Genomic DNA, 18,493 nt, shown 5'->3' with positions numbered 1-18,493 from the left:
CTTCATACATTTTCACAAACACCCAAAAGTACTCGTTACATTTTGACAAGAAAATGGTCCAATTCACACACTTATCAAGAGAACATCCCTGGTCATCCCTCACGTAAAGCAGTTGAGAAATGATGATGCCTTGATATTATGGTGCAGACAGTTGACAGCCTGTCAAACGAAAAGCTGTCACCAATTATGTCATTACAATGAGGCATATCCTAAACCAAGTTTATATCGCAGCAATTATGTCAATTCTGAATATCTTTAGGCCTATTTTGTAGTTTTTATATTTCCAAAATCTGCTTCAGTGAAAGCAAATCCTCGCCTGCAGCACCCAGAAGTGAACAGTAGGCGACCCGGAAGGTCTGAACTCCGACTGAAGGCAAGCAAAAGGAACATCTTATTATTTTATAAAATATCATTAAATCTACCATCGAGGTGTCAGGTTTGTATACATTTTTTCTCCTCTCTTGTGTGCAAATTTAAAAACGTTCGGCTGCAATTGCTATTTTGAAAGCAGTTATCGCTACCATTTGAGTCGTCAAAAAGTTCAAATAAAAAAATACTAGCCATTACCAGAGCATATTTGAAAAGGACAACGTTCTAGTTATATTGTGCATAGCACACGGAAATGCGGCAGATGAGATGCAGTTATGCTACTATTCTGGAACTAAATTATTGATTTGCATAGCGAGAGAACCCAGTTGTCCATAACGCATTGCATTTTGCAAGGCATGATTGTTGTAGGAAGTGTCTCGTTTTTTTCTTCTTCCTCGAGCCGGGCTATTCAAACCTGCAAATCTAAGTAAACAATCATCCGAACACTTACGCTAATGCAAAGAAATGGATTACAAATGTGCATGCATCGAGACACGTTTACTTTTTTTAGGCGAATTAGTACTGTACATTTGGGATCTGCAGAATATGGCGTCCAGTCCTTATAAAAAATAAGACAGGCTGCCATTTTTGTTTTCCTTTTGTCTGAATTCTTTAAATAAAACTGTCTGAGAATGTGGGAGAGGCTGTGGAGCGAGGCACCAGGGGGGATCAGAGTTGCTCTGCAGTCAAAATTATCTTTATATGACGTGTTATGTGTTAGCGTTTTAGGTTCTAAAGGTTTTATTTTATTTTTGATCTGCAAATAGACGTAGACGTCCAGATAGAATAAGGAAAAGTTAAGTAGGCTAACTTTTGTTTTTAGTTCACAAGTCTAGACCTGCCTCAAGTGATTTGTTTACCCTTGTTATAGGCTGATAATTGAGTACTCATTTATTTTCTGTTTTAAGATAATGATTTATAGAGCAAATATTAGCCTATAGTATTCGTATTGCAAATATGACGTTGGGCTAATGTTGCACGATTGACAGAGGCTGACTATCTAATTTGCCGCTAATTGTCTGAAGATGGATAACCTGCAGCATAATATTTTTTATTTCCTTAAACACGACTAGCCTATACATTTCGGTTTATGGGTTACAGTAATTTTAAAAATCGTACATCTGACTGGCTAGAAAGCAATAGACACCATTTTGAGAAACAGCAGTATTTGGGTTTTTATTGCGTAGGGGCATGACACAGAACGATAAAATCACTGATATCGGTTCAAATGTACTTTAAATCTGCGGACACATTTCAGATAGCGGTTCTCACCACAGATGTTTTCAGCATGCAGCTATTTCTGCGGTGACTCAAATAGTTTAGGTGGTTCACTGTCTGTAGTTTAGGTGGCTATTTCACTGTCTGTAACAACTAATGCAAAATAGTGTAGTATTTCAATTGAAGATTTGATTCCTCAATACAATTGAAATTTGATTCAATATTGTATACTGTCACAAATGTGGGTTACATTTTTGTTGTTATTAAAAAGTAATGTTGCTCTCCTTGAATAGCAACTTGAGCACTACTTATACATAATGGAAATCAAGCCATGTTTGCATGTGGGAATGTAATGGGATACATTTGCTCCTTTGTTAAACATTTTAGCAGTGGTCAACTCTTTGATGGTTGGCACATTTTACAGAGTGTGGCTTCAATCGGAATTAGGCATTATGGGGATTTCAAGGGGCTCAGTCAATAACAAGAGTGAAGTGTGTTCATTTCCCAACATTGATCCCGGGGACCCAAAGTGTAGAACTGTGTTCGATTTTACTCCAGCTGAGTATCAATAAGAAACATAGTTAGTATATCAGATTAGCAACCTATTATCACCTATTCTCTCTGCAGCCTTAGTTACGTGGAAGAGTTAAGATTTAATCTATTTGATTGTCTTGCTAATGGGAGTAATTGATTTAGATTGAAACCTGCACACAGAACATTCCGGGCACTGACTCTTTTTTTATAGATCTTGCAGCTGGACCTGATCCAAGGCTTGATTCTCAACCATGTCCATGTTATCCCTGAAATAACCTTTCAAAAAGTCTGTCAGTTTAGTGTCGAGTTTAATGTGATTGATTTATTGAAAACAGTATACAGTCTTGGTTCTAGGGGTTGCCATGGCATAGACTGTTTTTTTTCCCCCCCTGTTTGATTGTTGATTATGGCAGTAATACATTTGTAGGCGTTACAGCCTCCGTCTGACAGGATGCTCTAAACTCCATCTCGAATACACAAAGGACTCTACTTTAATATAGTTTGACACTTTCCTCTGTTGCCTATGAAGATGTGTTGTTATTATCACCAACATCAAACATGGCATATCAAAGACAGAGACAGCCGTCATATGGGGGAGATTATCAAATCTCTACCTATATTCCGCTCTTGCCCAGAGTGCCTCCAGGAAGTGAAATGGACACCCTGTCGGCATGATTAGGGAAATATTTTCTGGGTTTTTGTTCATACGGCTGGACGTATCATTTTAGTTTCTTTTGGCTGATGCAAGTGGACTGTGTTACGCTGCTGCTAAGTCAAACAGACTTTAGAATGGTGGACTGTGCCAAAACACACAATGCAATATGTCATATAAAGAAATGAATAAGGCTTGAAAAGAGAAGCGATGGAAAGAAAAGCCCACAGATCGCAGACATCTATGAGAGAGCAGCAGGCTCTACCATGGGACAAAGAGCAGCAATGCCACTTGCCCCAAATTCTTCCAAATGTGACTTTTTCATAGAGAGATTGGAGTAAAAGTCTGTTCAATGACATTCACTCTAAATTGATTCAGTGGAACGTCAGGGATATAGGTTCTTTTGTTCCCTATGAAAATATCGACAGTGGAGGCTACAGAAATACCATCTATTTTCAAACGCCTCAACCATCAATGCAATTCTATCTTTAATCACAAAATGGTATAGGGAACTGCCAATATGACAAGTGTTTCTTAACAAGCTATAGCTCCCATGTGATGTTATGGTGTTTATTTGGGGAGATGCCCATCATGCAGTGTGATGGTTAAGAGTGTCTGCTGATGGAGAGGGAGAATAAACAAGGCCTCATGGGTATTTCCCTGCCTAATGAGGGGATCCCTATTGAGTCACACATTTTATTTGATTTGAATCCTCTGCAAATTCTCAGCTGTCTTGTGGGGTGACGGTCGGGAAGTTGTGACTCAGAAAAGTGTGATTATTAAGCTCTATTACTTAGCTACAGTGCGTGTGGAACTGGAAACACAACTTCCGTGGTGGACATGACGGAGGAAGAGGAGGGGAGAAAGTTAGAAAGTACTTCCATTTACTTTGAATCGTGAGGCTAGAGTACAATACATTTACAAACGTACGCCCAGTGTTTGGCAAGTGGCTAAATGGCCAGCATTAACTACATACGTCTATTGCAAGAAGTCTATTGGAGATTCAGCAACTATTTATGAACTCATTAAAGTGCTGCAAGCATTTGAATGAATTGTGAGGCTGAATTAGCTGTGTTGTTGTTGTCATATCTATTTATATGGACAGTGCGCAGAAGGTAGTATTTACATCTGGTTTGTTCGTCACAGGATGGCTGAACCTCGTTTTAATAATCCCTACTTCTGGCCCCCACCACCCAACATGCCTGGCCAGGTGAGTACTGACTGTCTAATACCCTCACATTCAACAACAGGGTAGTTAGTATAAAAGAGGATGAGGAAGAAGATGATGATGGCGGACAGTTGACTGTGAAGATTGTCAATTATTATTCTAGGTGATGTAACATTGAGACCCAAGAGCAGTGAAAGGTATTTTGCCTGCTTGATTGTCATGCAAATGTCCATGTAAAGTATGCACTATTTTTTTACGACTCACTTGAAGAGAGGACATAGATTACTGTTAATGTGCTTAGGGTACATTGTTGAGTTATTTTCCTGTGAGTCCATTGGAGGGAGCCAAAGCAGAACAAATGAATGTAAGCCCACACAGACGTTAACTAAAGACTGTTCTTCTGTCTCTGTGTGTTGTTGTCTCCCTGCTGTCAGCTGGATAACCTTGTGTTGATCAACAAGATCAAGGAACAGCTGATGGCTGAGAAGATCAGACCGCCCCACCTGCCGTCTTCCACAGTTCCCTCCCAACAGCAACTGCTGGGGAATCCTACACAGACAGAAGGTGGGCAGCATGTCCAGATGTCAGTTGAGAAACTGCAGCAGATGCAACAAGAACTCCATGCCCACAGCCCGTCCCATCCAGACATTGCCCTGCACGCCCGGCCAGCCTCCAGCTCTGTTGCAGGTACCCTGACCGCCTCCCTTCACCAGGCCAGGCTCCACTGTCCATTGACCACCACCACCACTCACACACTTCTATTCTCAGAGGCGGTTCAAATCAGAATGCGTCTCTACTGTATGTCTTGTGATCACACCCCCTCCCATCCTCCTCAATCTCATCAAGTGATTGGCACACATCCCCTCACTTTTTATAAATACTTTTTGTGTCACTTGTAATTACTGTAATAGGCCTACTTATAATCTTTTTCTATCGTTGATAGATGGATGGGGAAAATACTTGTTGAGCCTTGTATGAGCCAGGCTTTATATTTCCTGTTAATTTTCTATGGTAAGAGTTTTTTTTTTTGTAAATTCTGTGAATTTTCTGCACATCTCTAACAGGACGTATTCTTGGTGATGTAAACTTTAATCTGGATGATAAAACAGCTATAAAAGCTAGAGGATTGTGGGAAGACTGGCATTTGCGTCAAATCATAGACCAACCCTCTAGAACGAACCACCTGTCAGGTAATCACATGATTTTTTGACACAGTAATGCCCGTCTGGCACATAGGAGAGACTGGGGTTAGTTCAGCCAAAGGGGTAAGTTGAGCCATGCTTGTTTCTAGGAAACCATACACAAAATGTATAATTTGACCAAGGTCATCATTTCATGGAGTCTGTGAAGGAAGAAACCACATGGAAAAGGTGTTAAGCAAGTTAGGTCCAAAAAAAAAAGATTTTCACCATGTCAAATTCATTTATTGTGTTAAGAGGTTTCATGATGCTTCTATCTAAACCAAAGTAGGTAATTTAAAAATAGTTCTATACATCAGTTGGGGGTCTCTATAAGCTACAATATGAGGTCCTAAACCTAGCATGAAAGTACATCCTTGTAACTGTGTGGGCTAGTATAGTCAAAATGTTTGCCTTGGGGTAAGTTCAGCCAATGGCCATGGGGTTAGTTGGTTGAGCCAATGGCAAGTTGAGCAAATTGAAGCGTTTTCTTCCCAGGTGTAATGCAAGGCATATGAGGTAATAACAGGGCCTGGCCTGTGTTAAGTGTTAAAAAAAAGTACAACATGTTTGTTAGGTGTTAAGCAAATGTTAAAATGTGCTTAAAATTATTTAAAGGCAACAAAAATAGCTTAAAATGATTAAAAGGCAAAAAAAAAGTTTTTGTGATTAATTGTGTTTGGGAAATAAAGATAGACATGGTTTTAAGAAGGTAGTGGTAATATTTAATTTATTACAGAAATTGTAGGCATCTTTACTTACCCTGTCCCCCATCCGGAGTAATTCGTGCAAAGATACCACTTTTTTAGACGAGCTATGTTTTCATGAATTCAGATTATTTACAGGGATACACAACACCCTAAAATATATGTAGATATCTTTGTTAGAAATAATACTATATTTCCCTTGACGGAGTGATGCTGAATGTAAAAAATGGCTCAACTTACCCAACTCCCCCCCACACGGAAAGAGAGGCAGACTTCCATAACCCATTCCAAGATTCCTGTACTGTTGGCATTTAGACTAATCCAGGCCTCTCAAAATGTGACAGGACTTTTGGCGTATCAATGTGATTTCAAACTACTTCAGCCAACAACTAGGCACAAAGAGTTCTACTATGTTGAGCGAATAACTAAAAGGGAACATGTCAATAGTTAATTTTGAGCATTGTCTCTGAAAAAGTATGCACAATTTTAAGAAGTATACATGTAACTGACTGAATTCTTCTGTTGGAGATTAGTCATTACATAATTATTTAGTGATTATATAGTTTGTGAGTCATTTTTACCTCTTGACTTGCCAGGTCTGCCACTTTCCTCTCGAATGGGCAACCATAACACCTCAGAGGCCGTCACTCTGACCACACCCAACTCCAATAGTCTGAGCCGACTAGGCGGAGCCCCCTCACCACATCATGTCCTCTCAGGCTTGGCCAGTGGCCCTGGGATGGAGCAAATCAAAAGTAACGGAGGCCTTGCTGGACTGCTGGGGCCCCCTCCCAAGATGGAGGGGCGAGGCCGTAAGAAGATAAAAGCTGAGAACGGTGGTGGCTCTCTGTTGGTGGTGCCTTACCCCATCCTAGCCTCAGGCAACGACCAATCCTGCCACACCATCACCCCCAAACAGGGCAAATGCTACAGGCATGAGCACACATGAACCTTTTACAGACTGCTACATGTTGATTATCCTCCAAATGTCTTACTGTCATATTGATTGCTTCCGGTGTCTTCCATGTGTGTGTTGTTTTGCGCAGGTGTAAATCGTGCCCGCTGACCTTCTTCTCCAAGTCAGACATGCAGATCCACTCCAAGTCCCACACAGAGGCCAAGCCTCACAAGTGTCCTCACTGCTCCAAATCCTTCGCCAACGCATCCTACCTGGCCCAGCACCTCCGCATACACCTGGGCGTCAAACCTTATCACTGCTCCTACTGCGAGAAATGCTTCCGCCAGCTTTCCCACCTGCAGCAGCACACCAGGTCAAATCATGGACTAATTTGATCATCAGTTTAATACTGTTTTCATGTACTCACCAACTAGGTTCTATAGTGTAGTGATGATGATGATGTATCTTTCCCAGAACCCCAAAGTCATGTGTGTACTAATGCTTTTAAAGTGTATTTACAGTAGTGTTAATTATTTGCCTTCAGATTATACATTTAAAAAAAAATATATATATATATATACTTTTACCTTTATTTAGCTAGGCAAGTCAGTTAAGAACAAATTCTTATTTTCAATGATGGCCAAAGAACATTGGGTTAACAGCCTTGTTCAGGGGCAGAACGACAAAGTTTTACCTTGTTAGCCCGGGGAGTCGATCTAGCAACCTTTTGGTTACTAGTCCAACGCTCTAACCACTCGGCTACCTGCCTCCCCTCTGTGTTTTTAATATACACTGAGTTTGCAAAACATTAAAGTGTAGAACTGTGTTGCCCCCCCCCCCAGAACAGCCTCAATAGGTTGGGGCGTGGACTCTACAAGGTGTCGGAAGCATTCCACATGGATGCTGGCCCATGACTCCAATGCCTCCCACAGTTGTGTCAAGTTGCCTGGGAGTCCTATGGGTGATGGGTCGCGTGGAAAAACCCAGCAGTCTTGCAGTTCTAGATTAAGAAAACGGTGCACCTAGCCACTACTAACATACCCCGTTCAAAGGCACTTAAATCTTTTCTCTTGCCCATTCACCCTCTTAATGGCACACATACACAATACATGTCTCAATTGTTTCAAGGCATAAAAATCATTCTTTAACCTGCCTTCTCCCCTTCATATAAACTGATTGAAGTGGATTTAACAAGTGACATCAATAAGAGATCATAGCTTTCACCTGGATTCACCTGGTCAGTCTGATCCTTGAAAGAGCAGGTGTTCTTAATGTTTTGTACACTCAGTGTATACAGTTGAAGTCGGAAGTTTACAAACATTTTAGCCGAATAGATGTAACTCAGTTTTTCACAATTCCTGACATTTAATCCTTGTAAAAAATCCCCTGTCTTAAATCAGTTAGGATCACCACTGTATTTTAAGAATGTGAAATGTCAGAATAATAGTAGTCAGAATAAAAGTAGAGCGAATGATTTATTTCAGCTTTTATTTCTTTCATCACATTCCCAGTGGGTCAGAAGTTTACATTACATCAATTTAGTATTTGGTAGCATTGCCTTTAAATTGTTTAACTTGGGCCAAACGTTTTGGGTAGCCTTCCACAAGCTTCCCACAATAAGTTGGGTAAATTTTGGCTCATTCCTCCTGACAGAGCTGGCGTAACTGAGTCAGGTTTGTAGGCCTATAGAGTACCAGTTTTTCAGTTCTGCCCACAAATGTTCTATAGGATTGAGGTCAGGGCTTTGTGATGGCCACTCCAATACCTTGACTTTGTTATCCTTGAGCCATTTTGCCACAACTCTGGAAGTGTATGGAAACTTCTGACCCACTGGAATTGTGATACAGTGAATTACAAGTGAAATAATCTGTCTGTAAACAATTGTTGGAAAAATTACTTGTGCCATGCACAAAGTAGATGTCCTAACCGACTTGCCAAAACTATAGTTTGATAACAAGAAACTTGTGGAGTGGTTGAAAAAGGAGTTTTAATGACTCCAACCTAAGTGTATGTAAACTTCCAACTTCAACTGTATATATTAAGATATTTTCTGACTTTATTGAACTGACAGAGAGGCTTACCATAGGGAAAGATAGAGTGGGGTTGTGTCAAAGGGCAGTAGGCCAGATTTTTTTCCTATGTCGACACCATAGACAAGTGTGCCGGATGCTGCAGCTTCATTAAATCTCCTCTTTACTATATATTTTACAGGATTCACACTGGAGATCGGCCCTATAAATGTGCCCATCCAGGTTGTGAAAAAGCCTTCACTCAGCTCTCCAATCTGCAGGTATGAACTGGACTGGGTTTTCAGTTAACCTCATGCTTGGTCTTTTAACCACATCATGGTCTTTTAACTACACCTCTTGCTCCCCGGGCCGCAAAATGTCCATCAACCTACACACACACACACACACACACACACATCAAACCTGTTCTAGTTTTCAGTCAGTCAACTTCTGTAAAATGTACTATGGGGAAGTCACGCTCTTGCGACTTCGGTTGAAGAACCTACAATTACGCCTGACAAATCCGATAAGCGTAAGGCTAGGCTTTATTCCTTCAGTTACACCGCTCTTCACCTCGGTGGGAACAGGAACAATTTTAGCATGAATCACACTACTAAAATAGACAATTGGAACAAATTTAATTTGACACATACCCCGATGCAACAGGTGTAGACTTCACAGTGAAATGTTTACTTACGAGCCCTTTCCCAACAATGCAGAGTTAAAAAAGTAAGAACATTTAGCAAAATAAGTCAATAGAAACACATAAAATAACAATAATGAGACTATATACAAGGAGTACCGGTACTGAGTCAATGTGCAGGGGTATGAGGTAGTTGAGGTAATTGAAGTAGTATGTACAGTACCAGTCAAAGAGTTGTCTACCAAGATGGCATAGCAGTTCAGACGTATTTTGTCCTCGTCTTGTCGTGTCCCGTATATATATATATATATATATATATATATATATTTACAACTTTTTTCACATACATTTCATTTTTATTTTCCATCAACTCATCTTCAAAACACTCTCCTGCAACCCGCCTCACCAATTTATATTTATAAAAAAGTATTATTTACCTCAAATCTGTAATCCTCCAAGAAGCTAGCCAGAAACTCCAAGAAGCTAGCCAGAAACTAGCCAGAAGCTAGCCCAGAAGCTAATCAGAAGCTAGTTAGCTTCTTTACTGGCAAATCGTTAGTATTCAGTTAACCACGGTTTGTGGTCATCAGGTATCCTTTAGCTCGAAAATCTATCACCAGTTTTGTACGGCGCAGCGCGGCTCGGAACGGAACATACCGGACCAATTTTTCTCTCCATGTCCCTGTATTTCAACTGCTCTCTGTACATTCATACCTGGATCTCACAGCTAGCTAGCTGCTATCCGTGTGACTATCGGCTTTCGTCGATTCCGGAGCAAACATCAATTATTCCGGAGCTAGCCAGCTCCGTCAATCACTCCTGAGTTCCATCAATCACTCCTGGGCTGCAGTCACCTATCCGGACCCGTTTTACTGCCTACGCGGAGCCCCACCGGGCCTTCATAACTGGACTGCCGACGTTATCTACCCGAAGGAGTTATCCGCGGCTCCTCCGTCGCGACGTTACCTGAACGCCCATCTGCGGCCTGCTAACCGTTAGCTGTCTTACCGGCTGCTATCTGAATAGACAATCGGACAATTTATTTATTTTTATTATTATTATGTTTTCTTCTTGGGCCTCTATAACTATATCTATTGTTTTTATTTTTGTTGTTGTTGTGTGATTTGGATTAATCCCCTCTACCACATGGAACCCCACTAATCTACTGACGGAACGCAAGAGGTGGCTAATAACAGACCTCCATCCTATGCTAGCTTGCTACCGATGGCCTGGCTAGCTGTTTAAATCGTCGTGACCCCCAACCAACCTCTCCACTCACTGGACCCTTTTGATCACTCGACTAAGCATGCCTCTCCTTAATGTCAATATGTCTTGTCCATTGCTGTTCTGGTTAGTGTTTATTGGCTTATTTCACTGTAGAGCCTCTAGTCCTGCTCACTATACATTATCCAACCTATTAGTTCCACATCTCCCAAAGGGGGCGGTGTTGCAATCTACTGCAAAGATAGCCTGCAGAGTTCTGTCCTACTATCCAGGTCTGTACCCAAACAATTTGAACTTCTACTTTTAAAAATCCACCTCTCTAAAAACAAGTCTCTCACCGTTGGAACATGCTTAACACCCCAGCCATCCTACAATCTAAACTTGATGCCCTCAATCTCACACAAATTATCAATGAACCTACCAGGTACCTCCCCAAAGCCTTAAACACAGGCACCCTCATAGATATCATCCTAACCAACTTCCCCTCTAAATACACCTCTGCTGTCTTCAACCAAGATCTCAGCGATCACTGCCTCATTGCCTGCATCCGTAATGGGTCAGCGGTCAAACGACCTCCACTCATCACTGTAAAACGCTCCCTGAAACACTTCAGCGAGCAGGCCTTTCTAATCGACCTGGCCGGGGTATCCTGGAAGGATATTGATCTCATCCCGTCAGTAGAGGATGCCTGGATATTTTTTTTAATGCCTTCCTAACCATCTTAAATAAATATGCCCCATTCCAGAAATTTAGAACCAGGAACAGATATAGCCCTTGGTTCTCCACAGACCTGACTGCCCTTAACCAACACAAAAACATCCTATGGCGTTCTGCATTAGCATCGAACAGCCCCCGTGATATGCAGCTGTTCAGGGAAGCTAGAAACCATTATACACAGGCAGTTAGAAAAGCCAAGGCTAGCTTTTTCAAGCAGAAATTTGCTTCATGCAACACTAACTCAAAAAAGTTCTGGGACACTGTAAAGTCCATGGAGAATAAGAACACCTCCTCCCAGCTGCCCATTTCGCTAAAGATAGGAAACACTGTTACCACTGATAAATCCACCATAATTGAGAATTTCAATAAGCATTTTTCTACGGCTGGCCATGCTTTCCACCTGGCTACTCCTACCCCGGTCAACAGCACTGCACCCCCAACAGCAACTCGCCCAAGCCTTCCCCATTTTCCTTCTCCCAAATCCGTTCAGCTGATGTTCTGAAAGAGCTGCAAAATCTGAACCCCTACAAATCAGCCGGGCTAGACAATCTGGACCCTTTCTTTCTAAAATGATCTGCCGAAATTGTTGCCACCCCTATTACTAGCCTGTTCAACCTCTCTTCCGTGTCGTCTGAGATTCCCAAAGATTGGAAAGCAGCTGCGGTCATCCCCTCTTCAAAGGGGGGGACACTCTTGACCCAAACTGCTACAGACCTATATCTATCCTACCATGCCTTTCTAAGGTCTTCGAAAGCCAAGTCAACAAACAGATTACCGACCATTTCGAATCTCACCATACCTTCTCTGCTATGCAATCTGGTTTCAGAGCTGGTCATGGGTGCACCTCAGCCACGCTCAAGGACCTAAACGATATCTTAACCGCCATCGATAAGAAACATTACTGTGCAGCCGTATTCATTGATCTGGCCAAGGCTTTCGACTCTGTCAATCACCACATCCTCATCGGCAGACTCGACAGCCTTGGTTTCTCAAATGATTGCCTCGCCTGGTTCACCAACTACTTCTCTGATAGAGTTCAGTGTGTCAAATCGGAGGGTCTGCTGTCCGGACCTCTGGCAGTCTCTATGGGGGTGCCACAGGGTTCAATTCTTGGACCGACTCTCTTCTCTGTATACATCAATGAGGTCGCTCTTGCTGCTGGTGAGTCTCTGATCCACCTCTACGCAGACGACACCATTCTGTATACTTCTGGCCCTTCTTTGGACACTGTGTTAACAACCCTCCAGGCAAGCTTCAATGCCATACAACTCTCCTTCTGTGGCCTCCAATTGCTCTTAAATACAAGTAAAACTAAATGCATGCTCTTCAACCGATCGCTACCTGCACCTACCCACCTGTCCAACATCACTACTCTGGACGGCTCTGAATTAGAATACGTGGACAACTACAAATACTTAGGTGTCTGGTTAGACTGTAAACTCTCCTTCCAGACCCATATCAAACATCTCCAATCCAAAGTTAAATCTAGAATTGGCTTCCTATTTCGCAACAAAGCATCCTTCACTCATGCTGCCAAACATACCCTTGTAAAACTGACCATCCTACCAATCCTCGACTTTGGCGATGTCATTTACAAAATAGCCTCCAATACCCTACTCAACAAATTGGATGCAGTCTATCAAAGTGCAATCCGTTTTGTCACCAAAGCCCCATATACTACCCACCATTGCGACCTGTACGCTCTCGTTGGCTGGCCCTCGCTTCATACTCGTCGCCAAACCCACTGGCTCCATGTCATCTACAAGACCCTGCTAGGTAAAGTCCCCCCTTATCTCAGCTCGCTGGTCACCATAGCATCTCCCACCTGTAGCACACGCTCCAGCAGGTATATCTCTCTAGTCACCCCCAAAACCAATTCTTTCTTTGGCCGCCTCTCTCTGCTGCCAATGACTGGAACGAACTACAAAAATCTCTGAAACTGGAAACACTTATCTCCCTCACTAGCTTTAAGCACCAACTGTCAGAGCAGCTCACAGATTACTGCACCTGTACATAGCCCACCTATAATTTAGCCCAAACAACCTCTTTCCCAACTGTATTTAATTTATTTATTTATTTTGCTCCTTTGCACCCCATTATTTTTATTTCTACTTTGCACATTCTTCCATTGCAAAACTACCATTCTAGTGTTTTACTTGCTATATTGTATTTACTTTGCCACCATGGCCTTTTTTGACTTTACCTCCCTTCTCACCTCATTTGCTCACATTGTATATAGACTTGTTTATACTGTATTATTGACTGTATGTTTGTTTTACTCCATGTGTAACTCTGTGTCGTTGTATCTGTGGAACATTTACATTTACATTTAAGTCATTTAGCAGACGCTCTTATCCAGAGCGACTTACAAATTGGTGCGTTCACCTTATGACATCCAGTGGATCAGCCACTTTACATTAGTGAAACTGCTTTGCTTTATCTTGGCCAGGTCGCAATTGTAAATGAGAACTTGTTCTCAACTTGCCTACCTGGTTAAATAAAGGTAAAATAAAAAAAGGTTTGGACACACCTACTCATTCAAGGGTTTTTCTTTATTTTGACTATTTTCTACATTGTAGAATAATAGTGAAGACATCAAAACTATGAAATAACACATATGGAATAATGTAGTCACCAAAAAGTGTTTTATATTTGAGATTCTTCAAAGTAGCCACCCTTTGTCTTGATGACAGCTTTGCACACTCCTGACATTCTCTCAACCAGCTTCATGAGGTAGTCACCTGGAATGCATTAACGGCCTTGTTAAAAGTTAATTTGTGGAATTTCTTTCCTTCTTAATGCGTTTGAGCCAATAATTTGTGTTGTAACAAGGTAGGGGTGGTATTCAGAAGATAGCCCTATTTGGTAAAATACCAAGTCCATATTATAGCAAGAACAGCTCAAATAAGCAAAGAGAAATGACAGTCTATCATTACTTTTAAGACAACATCAACAAGAAACAAGAACTTTGAAAGTTTCTTCAAGTGCAGTCGCAAAAACCATCAAGCACTATGATGACACTAGCTCTCATGCGGACCGCCACAGGAAAGGAAGACCCAGAGTTACCTCTGCTGCAGAGGATAAGTTCATTAGAGTTAACTGCACCTCAGATTGCAGCCCAAATAAATGGACCGCAGAGTGAAGGGAAAGCAGCCAACAAGTGCTCAGCATATGTGGGAACTCCTTTAAGACTGTTGGAAAAGCATTCCAGGTGAAGCTGGTTGAGAGAATGCCAAGAGTGTGCAAAGCTGTCATCAAGGCAAAGGGTGGCTACTTTGATGAAGTTTGTTTAACACTTTTTTGATTACTACATGTTTCCATATGTGTTATTTCATAGTTTTGATGCCTTCACTATTATTCTACAATGTAGAAAATAGTAAAAAGAAAGAAAAAACAATGAGTAGGTGTGTCCAAACGTTTGACTGGTACTGTATTTACTCTCAGATTTGAAAATGCTAATTAGCATCAAAGTAGACATCATGCAAAGACTACAAATTCAGTATTATGACTCATACTGTGGTACTCTATAGGATAAAATGGTGCTGCAGCGAGTTGGGCATCACCAAACACTTTTGTGAGGTTTAATCGATGTCACTGCTCCCAGTGTACTTACAGCTGGGACAGGGAAAAGTCACTACGCAGCGCACCATGTACGCAATACCTAGACTGCCTGCATTTGGCAGCATCAGGTCTGGATGGTATCCCATCGGCCCTTTCATTTAGTATCTGTTGGGGTCAGCATGGGGCGTGATTATGTTTCCCCATAGTATGTTGTACCGAAGTTGACTGACTGAAAGGGAACAGAACGTTATGACTAATTACTTTTCGCTGAAGGAGGGAAGTTAGGTAAAACAACTGTTTGGCCCCGCGCTGCCTGTTCCTCGTAAAGAGTGGTATTAAATTGAAGGAATGAATCCGAGCCTCACACTTATCTCCTGTGGAAGGCGGGGTTTCCAGCGAGGAACGGATTGCATTGGCCTTGTCAGGCGGGATTGTAGATCCTTCAACCGAAGGATTTTGTCCCAGAGAAGGCAATAAAAACATATCAAATCCACATAGTCACAGACAACAATGCTATTCATTCTTCTTATATTTCACACACATGCTATTATACCTGAAAATATCGACAACCTTTGTAAATAATTGTTATTTTATGTTTTGAGTTATTGGATTTTCAGCATGATTTTCCTCTATTCCCACCTCTCAGAATTCTGGTCAGATGATGGCCGGAAGTTTGACAGGAAGTGCATTTGTAGCAAGATAAAGTTTCCCTACCCTGAAAGTCTAGATAGGTCTTTGAATCGTGTAATGTGATCACTGTATCCGTCTGTTTCCCTGCCTCAGTCTCATCAGAGACAGCACAACAAAGACAAGCCCTACAAGTGTCCGAACTGCTACCGTGCCTACTCGGACTCTGCCTCACTGCAGATCCACTTGTCTGCGCATGCCATCAAAAACGCCAAGGCCTACTGCTGCAGCATGTGTGGCAGAGCCTACACCTCAGTGAGTAGGCTATGCGGCAGCATGCGCTGATGTTTTCACAGGATGTGGGCAAACATGCTCAATGTCGTTAGCGACGGAGTCCTAGTGTTGTTTCTTAATTCTCAGTCAATATATAAATAGTATTGGTACTGTAGCTCATCGCTCTTTTAAAAATGACACTTTTGGAGAAGCATTCATACCTCGTTGTCTACTGAAGCTTGGTGTTAACTGAACCTTTATTTGATGTTTGTCCTCAGGAGACCTACCTTATGAAGCACATGTCCAAACACACGGTGGTGGAACACCTGGTGAGCCATCACTCTCCACAGAGGACGGAGTCTCCCAGTATCCCCATACGGATCTCCCTCATCTGAGCACTTCGCCCTGACACCCTACCCCTGACACCCTACCCCTGACACCCTAACCTGACACCCTACCCCTGACACCCTACCCCTGACACCCTACCCCTGACACCCTAACCTGACACCCTACCCCTGACACCCTAACCTGACACCCTACCCCTGACACCCTACCCCTGACACCCTACTCTGACACCCTACCCCTGACACCCTACCCCTGACACCCTACCCCTGACACCCTAACCTGACACCCTACCCCTGACACCCTACTCTGACACCCTACCCCTGACACCCTAACCTGACACCCTACCCCTGACACCCTACCCCTGACACCCTAACCTGACACCCTACCCCTGACACCCTACCCCTGACACCCTACCCTGACACCCTACCCCTGACACCCTACCCCTGACACCCTACCCCTGACACCCTACCCCTGACACCCCTGTAAGGTCACACCCCTCCACTTAAGCGTAATCAATCCCAGATATTGGCTTTTATTTGTTTGTTTGTATACCCCATGTGGGTTTCAAAAATGGGTCAAACTGTATTTGTACCTTATCAAGAGGTAGACTTTTTTTTCTGTCATCTATATGGTGTGATTGGGTAATGTTTGGGACATCCAAAGATGATTTTACAGCACTTTCAGGCCTCATAGTATTGGCCAAAAAGGTTTTTAGTCTACTAAGACAATAAAAGGCATTGCTCCAGGCAGCTAAAAAGTTAACCATAGGTGTTATAATGCATTAAAGGACCACTCCTCTGTTTTTCTATATTGTCCTTTTCTCTCTTTACGCTTTGCTAAAGTATATTTACATTGGGAACTTTACCTTCCTTTTGGTTAGGTCAACTAAATCTTGTATCCAAGCTTTTTTTTTTTGCCACGCCTAATGTCAATGTTTGCATCACTTTTGTTACTTAAAAAGGAATTGTTCTCATGTAAGCTTTATAACGCTTAAGTATGTCTTTTAGACAACAATGCACACAAAAGGCTTTCAAAATGGAGGGCCAATACCTATGTTTTATTGTTGTAGTTTTCATCTTGTTAATATTATTGTCCATGGTATTAAAAAGGACACTGCTTATGGCAATCCTGAAAAGCACCAAATATATTTTGAATCTGATGTTGGTATTTGTAGAAACTCAGCATGTAAGAGTAAAAATATTTTGGTGACGTATTGAAGAAATGTAGCACAAAGAATTGTCCATAATGGAACTGACATATTTGTTGGTTCAAGCCATTCCAGTACCTGACAGATTTTTAACAAGATTTGAATGGAGGCAGACAATTCATTTAAAATCGAAATGTATGAAATATCTTAACACACATTCCATTATATGTAACATTTCAATGTGACTCGATTGAACCCTCTACCATGTGTCATGCTGTGGTCAATTACATGCATGAGCTCTGCCTGTGTGCTACAAAGATTTGTTTGCCGACGTTGATGAGGAAGGGGTCTCCTCATATTTCCTTTTATCTTACCTATGAAATAGGAATGGAAAGTACAAATACGAGAATCCACAGGTTTGAAACCAAATGAATGTAATCCTTCTTAATTTGTATATTTTCCCCGTGTCTGCCAGTGATGGATATGGTGTGCTGTCTGGTAGAAAATGGCAGAGCACATTACAAAATGTGATACCTCCTGGCCTTTCATTGGTTAACACCTGTGAAGCTCTTTGCGAAGAACAACATGTGCTGCCTCCTCACTGTCTCCTTTTCTATTGAGTGATTATTTGTACATATATTCTGCATCTATGTCCTGCAGGTTATTTTATGCCCTTTAATGTTTCAATTGAAAATGAGTAAATTCCTGTTTTGGGTGTCTCATGAAATATGTATAGATATCTTTATGTACAAAAAGACCTCCTTGTGTCTTGTAATCATTTTGCTCTCATGTCTAAATATGAATGATTAACATTTTGTTAATTTTATACGCATTTAAGCCTTAACTTGTATCATTGTATTACATTTTATTTGTCCCATATTGATGCCTCTCTGTACCCGGTGTTTTATGCATTTTATTTCATAGCATGGAATATACTGTAAATAAACTATATTAACTGTTAATCCCTTTTCTATAGTAAATGATTATATAGGTCTAGCTATTATTACAAAAATCATTGTTTCATTTGTCATGCATTGTGGTACCATGTCCACATTACACGCAGTCAAGACTTAGAGTGAATTGACTTTGTGTAAGAATGAGCAAAAAATAAAACTATTCAAATGTTCCAATAGTTTGGGATTGTTTTTATTGGCCAATATGTCCTTACATAATAATGTATCAATTATACTTCAAGACCTACATCAGCGTTTGATATCAACTGT

General features: G+C 41.5%; 1 protein-coding gene across 1 annotated transcript; it reads left to right on the top strand.

Annotated features, from left to right (window-relative positions):
• Window positions 1-324: 324 nt before the first annotated feature.
• On the top strand, window positions 325-18,396 carry znf362a (zinc finger protein 362a). Its single transcript, XM_029672452.2, has 9 exons — window positions 325-436; window positions 3,920-3,983; window positions 4,376-4,628; window positions 5,006-5,131; window positions 6,423-6,759; window positions 6,873-7,097; window positions 8,936-9,014; window positions 15,662-15,820; window positions 16,057-18,396. The coding sequence occupies exons 2-9, from the start codon at window positions 3,921-3,923 to the stop codon at window positions 16,171-16,173; spliced, it is 1,359 nt and encodes a 452-aa protein (XP_029528312.1). The 5' UTR covers window positions 325-436; window position 3,920; the 3' UTR covers window positions 16,174-18,396.
• The last annotated feature ends 97 nt before the right edge of the window (window positions 18,397-18,493 follow it).

The sequence above is a fragment of the Oncorhynchus nerka genome, linkage group LG2 (genome assembly GCF_034236695.1).
Source record: "Oncorhynchus nerka isolate Pitt River linkage group LG2, Oner_Uvic_2.0, whole genome shotgun sequence".
NCBI lineage: Eukaryota > Metazoa > Chordata > Actinopteri > Salmoniformes > Salmonidae > Oncorhynchus > Oncorhynchus nerka.
The sequence above is the reverse complement of the archived record's forward strand: the minus strand, read 5'-3'. Positions and strand labels throughout refer to the sequence as shown.